The 12,421-nt window shown below is 56.6% G+C and overlaps 1 protein-coding gene across 1 annotated transcript in view; it reads right to left on the bottom strand.

Annotated features, from left to right (window-relative positions):
• Positions 1 to 234: 234 nt before the first annotated feature.
• The window catches only part of Tmem132d (transmembrane protein 132D), a 497,735-nt gene continuing 485,548 nt past the window's right edge, over positions 235 to 12,421 (bottom strand). Inside the window, exons 6-9 of the mRNA XM_026408042.2 lie at positions 7,086 to 7,291; positions 5,911 to 6,184; positions 3,738 to 3,929; positions 235 to 1,419 (exon numbers count right to left, since the gene is read on the bottom strand). Coding sequence (XP_026263827.2) covers positions 235 to 1,419; positions 3,738 to 3,929; positions 5,911 to 6,184; positions 7,086 to 7,291 — 1,857 coding nt within the window. The remainder of the gene's footprint in view (positions 1,420 to 3,737; positions 3,930 to 5,910; positions 6,185 to 7,085; positions 7,292 to 12,421) is intronic.

Below are 12,421 nucleotides of genomic sequence, written 5' to 3'. Positions count from 1 at the left end.
AGACACTGGTTTTTGCTGGAAATGCTCAGAAGCTCCGTGATTCACAGTCCTTTTTGCTCCAAGTTTAGAGAATCTTCCCCTGAGCAAGACCTGGTGGGCCGTGACGTGAGCCTCAATGCTGGCCGGGCCTCCCCAGCCAACTGGGGCATTTTCTGGACGGTGCCAACCTTCTCCTGTCCTGCCCCCTCCCTTCTTCTGGGTGCCCTCATTCAAGGCTATAAGCATTGGACCAGCTCACACGTCTTCATGGAGCCTCTCCATGTACTCCTGCAGCTCCTTGCAGCCCCCGGGGTCCAGGTCCTGACAGACCCACTTGATGTCGTCCTCCCTGCTCATCACGGTGGAGCTCCCCGCGGGGCACCCGTCATCGGGGGAGAGGGCTGTGAAGGTTGTAAAGGTCACTCTTTTCCTTTTTGAGGTAGGGGATGTTGGGGGCTCACTTTTCTGGTCTTTCCCGGCCGTGAGCACCGCTCCTGCGGGTGTGAGCAGCTGCCCATTGATGCTTTTGTGAGAGCGCGTGCCCAGGAGGTACTTGCTCTCCTCCATGTCCAGCTCCCGGTCCACGGCAGTGATCTGCTCCTCCTGGGAGGATGCAAAGTTCATGTGGTTCTCCAGCAGCTCTGCCCGGTTGCTCAGCCCCACCCAGTCGTGGGCGTGGCTCATGCCCTCCTGCTCCTCGAAGGGCACCTGTTTGTGCCTGTACTTCAGCGCGAAGGCCACACAGTTGATTAGGAAGACCAGGATGGCCAGGCAGAAGACGCCCAGCAAGGCATACATCCCGATCTCCAGGTCGCTCAGCCCTTTGGATGCCTGAGCCGGGTCATTCTCCTCCGTCTCCACATTGCTTCGGGGGAGGTCCGCAGGGTCTGGGAAACTGGTGATGTCCACAGGGATGGTCTGCAGGCGGCTGTCACCATCTGGTGGGTTTCCCTGGCCGTCCTTCTTCGGGAAGGTGGACCTCTCGGTGGTGCTTCCTCTTCCCTCCATGAGTCCCATGGAAGAGCTGCCCAGGTACTGGCCTTCAGGGCTCCCCCATTCCTGCAGGGGTGCTTTGGACCTCCGATCCCCAATGTCACTTTCCAGGTGGACCCCTGTCCCCATGGGTCTGCCATCGCTGACATTGGGGTTAGCATCGTTCTGACCAAACTTAACTTTGATGTTTGCCGTTCCCACAGCGAGCACGCTTTTCCGCTTGGATTTCTGGCACGACTCACTAATGACCATCTCCACCTTGACCAGTGCTCCTTGTCCTTCCGATTCTGCAGCGATTATCGGCCACTTGAACCTGGGGTCTTGGTGGATGGAGACCACCTTTTCATCCAAGGACGTGGCCAGCAAGGAGAAGTCCTTCCCATCATAGATATCCAAGGGTGTGACTGAGCCGTCACTGAACTGGACCCAGCAACTGATGGCCGCTTCCTGTTGAGTAAAACAGGTGAATCAGAATGGGCTGGAAGCTCGCTGGCGGGTCCCAGAAAGGGAAACAGCAGCCGAAGGGGTGCTATGGAGCAGAGGAAACTGCTGGAGTGGTGTAGCAAGAGGTCAGAGGTAGCCAGGGCACGTAGGATTCATCCCCCCAAAGACTCACAATCAAAACAACAAAATGGCACCCGGCTGGAGTGCAGCATTGTGCACCAAGGTATGCTTCCCTGGGACGTTGGAGGGAAGATAGGCTGGTGGCTGCTCACTCCTGCACAACAAAGTCAATGGGGTGTCAGAGGGTGTCACTGGTTAGTGGGAGGGCTTACGAGGGTGGCCTGTGTAAGTGGAAGATATTCATTCTGTTATGTTTACATTGCCTTAAGGTGAGCCACCAGACTAAAGCCGAGCAGGAGGAGCGCTTCTAGAATCAGGGAGAGAAGCTTGACTTGGGGACAATCAGGGTGGATCCCAGATCCTGGGGCCATCCCTCCTTGCCTTGGGCACAGAGAGAGCTAACCACCTGCGAGTGCCTCTAGGAAATGATGAGGGTCCACTTCTGAACACGGAGGGAGCTTGTTCCACTTGCAAGGCCCATAAACAGCCCTCTGTGGAAACCCTTGTGTCAGCACACAGCCACACACACCCTCAGCTCACACACACAGCCACACACAACCTCAGCTCACACACACAGCCACACACACCCCTCAGCACACACACACAGCCACACACACCCTCAGCACACACACAGCCACACCAACCCTTAGCACACACACAGCCACACACATCCTCAGCTCACACACACAGCCACACACACCCCTCAGCTTACACACACAGCCACACACACCCCTCAGCACACACACACAGCCACACACACCCCTCAGCTCACACACACAGCCACACACACCCCTCAGCTCACACACACAGCTACACACCCTCAGCTCACACACACAGCCACACACAACCCTCAGCACGCACACCCAGCCACACACACACCCTCAGCATGCACACACAGCCACACACCCCTCAGCTCACACACAGCCACACACAACGCTCAGCTCACGCACACAGCCACACACACCCCTCAGCTCACACACACAGCCACACACACCCTCAGCACACACACACAGCCACACACAACCCTCAGCACACACACAGCCACACATACCCTCAGCTCACACACACAGCCACACACAACCCTCAGCACACACACACAGACACACACACACACCCTCAGCTCACACACACAGCCACACATACCCTCAGCACACACACACACAGCAACACACACCCCTCAGCTCACACACAGCTACACACCCTCAGCTCAAACACACAGCCACACACAACCCTCAGCACGCACACACAGCCACTCACACACCCTCAGCACGCACACATAGCCACACACACCCTCAGCATGCACACTTAGCCACACACCCTCAGCTCACAAACACATAGCCACACACACCCCTCAGCACACACACAGCCACACACACCCTCAGCACGCACACATAGCCACACACACCCTCAGCTCGCACCATAGCCACACACAACCCTCAGCTCATACACACATAGCCACACACACCCTCAGCTCGCACACACAGCCACACACAACCCTCAGCTCGCACACATAGGCACACACAACCATCAGCATGCACACATAGCCACACACACCCTCAGCTCACACACAACCACATGCAAACATAAGGTGCCTTCACAACACACAGCATACCCAACACACTCGACACAAATAGACACACATACACAAACACACACATGCGTTCACTCAGACAACAAACACACAGCCCACACCCTGTTATCACACAAGGAAGAAAATCACCAAGGGTGCCATCTTGCTTGTCCCCTTCTCCTGGAGCTAAACAACTAACTGGGGGTACAACCCCTGTCTCCTTCCCAGTCCCCAGACCTGGTGCCCGGCTCTGTGCAGGGCCTTGGTGCAGACTGTGATGATTCCCAAGGCTGCCCCTGCCCCTGTCCCTCCATGGCTGGTGAGGTCCCACATGTCTAGTCAGGACTGTTTGGACAGAGCAGGAATGGGCATGTGAGACAGCAGGTGACACTGTGACGTAGGTGGACCAAGGGCTCCCCGTTTGCTTTTGTGTCCTGGTGGCTCTCAGTTTCACCTGCTGAAATCTTTTCTGTCTTGGTTAGAGGGAGCTGGGGGGACCCAGGGGGAACAGCCACCTGCTGTGTGTCCCCCTCTTCTGGGAAGCCCTCCTGCAGTGGACATGAACTGTTTGGCCAGGTGTCCACCTGGTGCAAAACCCACCTGACCTGGGAGGAGCCTGACATCTGCTCACCTGTTTGGGCCTCTGCAAAAGTTCCTGAGCCACTGCGGTGGCAAAGATGGCTCTGTTGCTCCCAGGGCTGAGCTGCAGGGACAGTGACAGTCCTGTCACCAGCTGCACCCCCAGGTCTGTGATGGTCACCTTCTCATCCAGCACGGTGATGGTCTTTTCAGCCAGGATGGCATCCGACAGCGGGGACAGGATCTAAAGGGCAGAAGCAGCATCGTCAGAAAGGGCTCCGTGTGGTCCCAGGGACTTGTCCCCTGGCACAAGGATGCTCCACACAGGGTGGGAACCAGGACAGGAGAATGAGGAGTGGGAGGTGGGCCTCTCCCACGGGGCCTTGTTCTAGAACAGATCTCTTGGTCCAGTTTCCAGGCATCAGCGATCAATGGTCAGGTCTTTCAAGACCTTTGTCTTTGGTGGGAGTTGGAAGCTCTTGCCACGGGGAAGATGTCTGTCTGACATAAGTCATACTTGACGGTGGGATTAGTGGCCATTATTATTATTTTTTAAACCCAGAAGGTTTTATATAAAAGTGGAGATTTCTGGTTCCTGGAAACACTGCATTGAAAGGTGGCTCTGGGCCGGCAGCTCCTCCTGATGTCCCCTGCCACAGTCCTCTGTGCTCCCTATTGTCTGCCCAACCCTAAGCTCCCCACTGTTTCAACAAGCACACCTGGCCTGCTGCCCTCACTGATGACACTTTCTAGAGATCGTTGTGCATGTCAGTTCACAGCCCAAATCCATCTACAGCTCCCACGTCCCCAGCTCTGCATCAGATTCAACCGACGGTGATCAGCTGGGTGTAAACTGCACATGGGAGGACCCGTCCTTCTCTGCGTTCCCTGAACTACACACAGAATGGCACTGAGTTCCACAGCATCTGCACCACATTAAGGACTAGGAGTGAACCAGAGATGGCAGAGAGAGTGGCAGGGTGCCCACAGGGTATAGGCACATACTCTGCTGTGTGACGTGAGGACTGAGCCGGGGGGAGTCTTGTACCCTCAGAAACCAACCCCTGTGATTACCTCCTTGGATAAACTGATCTCTTTACCAGTCCATTTTGCAGAGTGGTTGAGTCTCAAATGTTCCATGTTCCAGTACCGCTGCAGCTCCAGGGTGTCCCCGGGCAGCGCTGATTTGGAAGCCTCAGATTGCCTGGGGTGCTCCCCTCTCCTACACGGGGCACTGTTAGGGGATGAACTCATCCTTTGTTCCCAGCTGGGGGGTAAATGACCAAACCTGCAGAAGCCTCCCGGTATGGTCTCCCGCCCCGGCCACTTGTACAAGCGTTTCTTCCAATCCCCCCGGAGCCACTGGGGCTTGAACCAAGGACTCAGAACTTGGTAGGCCAGTGCTCCTCCACTGGGCTACGAGGTCCTGGGCTCAATCCCCAATGCTGCAAACCCAAAATAAACTTAAAAATAAAGAGCAAATAAAGGATGGCTGCGTGGAGGGATCGGACATCCTAAATCCACAGGGAGGCCGGTGCAGAAGAGGGAGGAGGGAAGAGAGGAGGGGAGGAAAAATGGTGCGAGCTCAACAAAATCATGTTATGTGCACTTGTGTACCACAGGGGTCGCACCTTCCTGGATCTGTGGAAAGCACCAGTGAAAACAGATAGATAGAGGAGCACGAGGAAGGTCAGGGGGTAGAGGAGGGAGGAAGGGCGGGCGGGGTGGGGGAGGTGGACAGGAATCCATGTGCTCATGTGTGATTTTGTCAGTGTGGACCCACTACCCTGCACAACCATGGCGCTGCACTGTTTAAACCACCAGCATTGCCTGCGGGCCTCTCTGTGCCCCATTCCCCACAGCGGGCACCTGCCCACAAGGCCAATGGCGTGATAGCCCCCTGCCATCCCCACACCCCTGGGATGTTCAGGTGCCATCGGGTCAGAGGTGGGACTTGGCCAAGGTGGCAAAGACGTCATGGAGAAACATGAAGCTTAGGCGAGGACGTCGGAAGGTGGAGGGTGGAGGCCAGCGCGGGCCTGGCAGGTGCTCAGGGGAGGGCCACTCAGACCAGAGAGTATTTCCCAAGATCCAAGGCCAGTGTGACCCATGGAGCCCTTGCTTGTCAATGTCATTAAGGTCACCCCCAGAATGGAGTTTGCTCTGAGGAACAACAGACAGCTGAGGCAGGGACACAGAAGCCCTTGCCTCTGGGGACGTCCTACCTGAATGGTGGTCATCCCCAGCTCCTGCCCGGCCAGGACCAGCCCTCCCTGCAGCTTGGCGATCCTGGGCTCCTCCACCTGCATGAAGCCGCTTATGAGCTCCGTGATGTCCACTTGCCAGTCTGAGCCCAGCAGGTAGGCCAGGTGGCCCCCGGGGCTGGCCGCCTCGGCCACAAACTGTGTCAGGACGCGCACCATGGCATGCTGGTACTGCAGGGTGCAGCCGCGGCCCCGCCTCTCCTCGTCCTCCTCCTCCTCACTGTCCCGAGCTGGCCTGTCAGAGAGCCAGTCAGTCCATCGGATACTTACTGGGGGCCAACTGCTTATGGCTGGAAATGTGACCCCCACCCCACCCTTGAGGGGTTCACCGCTGGCTGTGAGGCTCAGACGCACACAGGGTGAGACTGAGACTGGGCCATCGGGATGGCCTGGGTGGCAAGCAGGCTCAGAGGTTCCCGCAGGTGGGGCGCCCAGTGGCAGGTGGGGCGTCCAGTGGCAGGCGAAGCCAACAGGAGGCTCTTGGAGCAGAGACTGGCAGCCCTGTCCTGCACATACCACAGGGAACCTTGGGTCCTGTCCTGCTGCACTGAGCTGCCCCTGCCCTTTCCCTCTGAGCCTAATCGCACTCAACATGGGTCTGCATTAGGGAGTCTGTCTCTCACCCAGGCATACACACACACACACACACTCACACACACACAGAGGCATACACACACACAGGCACACACACATAGGTGCACACACACAGGCACATGAACACACACACAGGCATACACAGGCACATACACAGAGGCACACGCACACACACACAGGCACACACACGCACACAGGCACATACACATAGGTGCACACACAGGCACATGAACACACACACAGGCATACACAGGCACATACACAGAGGCACATGCACACACACACAGGCACATACACACAGGCACATGCACATGCACACACATACAGAGGCAGACCCACACACCAGCACACACACACACACACACACACACACAGGCACACACACTCGAGAGGACTGCTCAGGTACACACACACACATACAGAGGCATATACAGAGGCACACGCACGCACATAGAGGCACACGCACAGGCACACACATAGTTACACACACAGGTACACTCACACACAGACACACACACGTGCACACGCACTCACTCACACACCTTTTGTTGGAGACGATGGGGACTCTCCAGCCCTTGATCTGGTTGAGCTCGGTGTCTGAGACCTCAATCTGCAGCGGGAGCCGGGGCACCCACACGGTCACCTCCAGAGGACTGCTCAGGTGCTGGTAGGTGAAGCTGACTACCGCGTTTACCTTGCCTTTCATCTCCTTCCCGTTGACGAAGATGTAGTCACACCTGTCGGAGACCTGGGAGGGCATGGGGAGAGACAGCGGGGGCCAGTGAGCCTCCGCAGGACCTGTGGCGCGGAGCACAGGCAGGCAAGAGGTTGTCGGGGACCGCCCTGGGAGGAGCAAGTTCCTGTGCAGGACAGGCACAGGCTGCTGCTTTTGCCAGCATGTGGCAGACGCTCTGACGAGGATGTGGTGTGGGCCATTGTGGATGTGACCAGCTAAGGACCTTCTATCCTCAGCTCCACTGGCAAATGAGCAATTAGCAAATGAAATCACCTAACATCACATGTACGTAAAGGGTACGACCTGATATCCTGGTAAAGAGGTGACCGTGAAATGGTGTCACAACCCAGCTAATTCACACCACCACCTCACAGCGACCTCTGGGTGTGTGTGTATGAGGACATTTATTACCTACTCTCTTGGGGAACTTCAGGCACACAATACGGTGTTGTTAAGGACCATCACCCTGTGGTACCTGCTGGGCCGTTGGGTCCCCATAATGCCACGTAGCTGGAGTCTGTGCCTGACCCAGGCGCCCACTCCCCTCTGCCCAGCCCTGGCAGCCTCACTTGTACCCTCTGCTTCATGAGGTCGACTGTGAAGCAGACTCCACGTGTGAGTGAGTGGGTGGGTGAGACCCTGTGGTGCCTGCCCTGGGTCTGGCTTATCCACTCGAGGTCCCCCGGGCTCATCCAGATGATCCCCGATGCTGGGGTGTCCCTCCTCAGTGGGCTGAGCCACATGTGCCCTGCTGCTTCTTCAGTCCCCTCAGTGGGCGCTGAGGCTGCTCCACGCCCTGGCCGCTGTGCAAGGTTCAGGATCTTGAGATGGGGACTCCCTGGAGTATTGGGGTGGCCCTAATCATCACGCAGCTGCTCCTGGGGGGGGGGGAGATTTGGTGCCAGCTGCAGAGGGGTGCTGTGGCCCTGGGCAGGTTGTCTCTGGCCAGCTGGAAGGTGGAGGGAGGGTCCAGGGAAGAAGCTGGGGAACCCTGGGGCCTCACAGGGAGCAGAGACAGACACCACCACCCTGACCCTGGGAAAGCCATGTCTGCCTTTGGCCTTGGAATGACAAGGTCAGGGTTTTTGGCGGCCCCAGGAGCTAACCTAGGGAGGGAGGGGGCTGGGCCAAGGGAGGAGCCAGGAGAGCATCCGTCCCAGGCTGGCTGGCCGGGCGAGGAGCGGGAGGGGAAGAGTCAGCGAGACCCTGAGGAGACCTAGGTGTAGAGCACCTGGCAGAGGACAGGGTTCTGGGCATCCTCCCTCCTGATGCTCATTGGGCCCAGGACACACATCTCACAGACGGTGAACCGGAGGCCTGAGACATGACGCCCCTTCTCTACATGCTGGAAAGAGGCAGAGAAGCACCAGGCCCAGGTCAGCCTCGGCCTGTCTGCCCCGCCCTGGCACATCCTTCTACCCAAATACCTTCTGGGTTCCCATTTTTTAAAGGATGGGAACCTCTTTTGGCACTTAAAGGGGCATGAACAAAAGCAGAGCAGCAATTATTGGGTTGTTCCAACATCACAGAAAGCATTTCCTGTGAAGGCCTTTCATCTGGGCACCAGGCATGGACTCCATATGCACAGGGGGCCAGGAGCTCGGCCTCTGGGTGGTGACCGATGCCTCAGAGAAGGTGGGACAGCTCCACTGTGAGGTGCAGGAGTTTGCCACCCTCAGTCCCTGCCCAAAGCAGAATGACTTCAGTCGGATTGCAAAGCACATGCACAAGGCTGTCTATAATCTGGGGCCTGGCCATGGTCCCTGCTCCTGACCCAGGTCACTTCCCTTCCATCTCCACCCCAGGCTGAACCGTCACAGAGGAGCAGATTTCTTGAAAGAAATAAAGACGGAAGGGAGAGAGGGAGGGAGAGGGAGAAAGAGAGAGGGAGGGAGACAGAGAGAAGAGAGAGTTGAGTGACAGGTGTTGTTTCCTTGCTGGTCCAAGGAGGGACCATCAGGAGCTTTGCCTTCTCCTCACCATGGTATCTGCCTGGTGTTTAAGGTGATGGTGGCCATCCGTCTAGATTCTCAGAGCCTGGGGTACCCTGAGCCTCCCTACAAGGCCATGAGGGTCAGGGTCCAAATGCGAGGTCCACCTTCCTCCTGCCTAGTAACTGGGACTTTGTTGGGGTTGTTTGTCACCAGCCCATTGTGACTGATACACCAGGCATAGACCTATTGTGAGGGCTGTACTAATAAAAATAGAATGGGCCAAATTAGTGGGTTTAGGAGGTGAGGGAGACCTCCTAAGTGAGTGAGTAAGGTGCATGAAGACAGAGGAGGCAATGTGGAGCTGGCTTCCAAGATTCTAGTTGTTGCAAACTCCGAACAAGCGTGGAGTCCACAGCGTGGGGCAGAGGTCTCCGTCATAAACACATCATCGCTGAGGCCGGGGTGATGGGAGCCGCCCTCCTCATGCTAAGGACTTTCTGCTGAGTGACAGAGCCCAGGACCCACGTCCATAGTAGTGGGGAGGAGAGTGGCAGCCTCTGCATGGCCTGGTGAGGTGGGGAGGCTGGGAAGAGCCCGAGGGGAGGTGGAGGTCAGGGAGGCGCAGGGAGGCTTGGTGGTAACGGGCAGCAGCGTCTCTGAGCTGTGCACCTGGGAAGGTGAGGACACGTGCCTGGGGACACCTGGATCATGTTTTTAAAAAAATTTGAATATTATTTATTTATAACTCACAAGCATTTCATCTTTAATGACATTGGTATTCCATGTGTTTATCAATGTATTTCACTGTTTGCTTTTTCAACGTGAACTTGTTTTACTCAGTAGCACGTTCGACACTTGGGCACCGGTGTGGGACACAGTGGCATGCCAGCCCGCGCCCTCTCCCCTTCACCTCCTGCACACATAGCAAGAGATAAGGCTGAAATCACAGAGCTGGCCTCAGAATGAGATGGCTTTATACAAACACTGAATGAACTCGACATAAACGTGGCTGTGATGAAGTCTAAGGAGGAGGGTCCTCTCCCCAGGTGACGAGGACCAGCCGTCCTGGAAGGGAGAGGGTACATGGTCAGAGCAGCTTAAGGTTCGCCCACGTGGACCAGCGGAACCTGTGCACCCTGCCTGGGTCTGGAAACCGACTTCACCCAGCAGAGGTTCAGAAAAGCCACAGGGAAGCCCCAAGCTGAGCCGTGATGGGTGACAGCCCTGGGGAACTTCACAGGTGAGAGAAGGGAGGCCGTGGATGGAGAGGGAGGGGGAAAGTGAACTTTTAAACATGAATCTCACTGTGCATACTCCAGGCACACCGCGTGCCTGGGGACTGGTGGGAGAACAAGGCACAGGCCACGTCTGCCCTCACAGAGGCACCAGGCTCTTGCTGTCCCTGTGGTGGGAGCTCAAGTCCACTCATGGAGTGGGTATCTGAGTGCAGCTCCATCGCCCTACAGTGCTCAGGGTGGACCCCAGGTGTCCAGTCTGTTCTCCCCCATATCTGCCCTTTGTGTCTCTAACTCCTGGCCCTGAACCCCCCCACCCCCCGCAGCCTTAGCCCCCTCCCTGCCTCTGGTCTCTGAGCCCCTCAGGGAGCCGAGCGCACGCGCTTCTGCCAGACCCACAGACACAGCACTGCGGATGAGCAGAGGAGACCTGTCCATCACATCTGGTTAGAACAGGGCTGGTGGTACCTGTCAGTAACTTATTAACTGCCACTTTCCAGTGCTGACAATGTGAAGGGATGATCTATGAAAGCTCTGGGCCCCCTTTGTACTCTGTGCCCGGCCAGCCGCCCTGTTCCGGGACGGAGTTAGAGTTAATATTTCCAACTCGTGTGCATAATCCGGCACTTATGTGAATTTAATGCCATTTCCTTCATTTGGGTTTAAATGCTGGATGAATTTAAATCTTAGTTAAATATCACCCATATTCATGGTACAATTTATGTTCTTCTGATATTTTTCTCTCTCCGCTTTTTTTTTTTTTTCCCAAGTGCAGAAGCTAAGGATATGGAAATTCCTCTTTCACCCTCAGGCTTGACAGCAGTATCACCCCCAGGGAGGCCAGTGTCCAGTCTGGCCCTGGTGGCCCCTCTTGTGGATGGTCTTCATCCTGGACTGAGACGGAGCATTGATAACGCGGTGGCAGTGAGCGCGGCAGCAGCTGATGACGCAACGTCCCGGGTGGACAATAATTTCCACTTTGCTAAGTCCCCACAGCACGCCAACTAGACAGGTGCTATTGCCCTGTGTCCCGATGGGGAAACCGAGGCTCAGGGCTAAGCAGTCACGAGGACCTGATCTCCTGGGCTAATTAATCAGAAGAGAAGTCTGGCTCGCTCTTCCCGGTGAGCTTTTTGGGAAAAGGTTTCACTGCACTCAGTGGCTTCTGATAGAGGACAGGAAACTCTCTGCCCAGGGAGACGTGCTGTAGAGAAGATGCTGGGCCAGGAGGATCTCTGGGAGCAGGCAGAGACAGGCTGCAGATGTGAGGCCAGCCCTTGGGGTCAGTGGACACCACAGAGGGAGTGAGAGCCAACTTGAGCCTGGAGTGACCCTAGAACGGTCTGAATCGGGTCCCCCCTCTCCCACGCTCGTATGCTGAAGCCCGGGCCCCCAGTTCCTCAGGATGCAACTCCACTTGGAGGAAGGTCTTTTAGGAACAGAGTGAGTTAAAATGGGCCACTGCCCTGGGTTCCGGTTCAGTCTGACGGGTGTCCTTACAGAGAAGAGGTTAGAAAACACAGAGACATCAGGTTTGCACACAGTGAGAGGGGCCGTACCCCACCAAGGAGGGTCCTCAGAGAAACCAGCCCTGCCTGCCCTCAGACTGAGTCTTCAGCCTTGGGAGTGGGATGGGAGGATGGGTTTCTATTGCCTGAGGCGCCAGTCTGCTGCCGGGTGCTGCTGTGGCAGCCCTGCAATCCAGGCAGCGGAGGCCACAGAAGAGCCTTCTTTGGCTCTGTCTTTGCGGCTGTTTGCCGTTTCAGGAGAACTTGCCAGCAGCGTGGAGAGGAGGCTGGCTGGGGCCTCCTCGGGGTGGCAGTGTTGGTGGAGTCTGGCTTCGGGGACGTGGCTCTCTGGAAACCTGGCAAGAGCCCACGTGTGGCCCCTCGGTTGGTTCTTGTGGTAGCAGATGAGGTAGGGGATCCTCCGACACCCACTGTACGGGTGAGACACGGGCATCCTGAGATGAG

This window comes from Urocitellus parryii, chromosome 3 (genome assembly GCF_045843805.1).
Source record: "Urocitellus parryii isolate mUroPar1 chromosome 3, mUroPar1.hap1, whole genome shotgun sequence".
In the NCBI taxonomy this organism is placed as follows: domain Eukaryota; kingdom Metazoa; phylum Chordata; class Mammalia; order Rodentia; family Sciuridae; genus Urocitellus; species Urocitellus parryii.
This window is presented reverse-complemented; position numbering and strand designations above follow the sequence as displayed.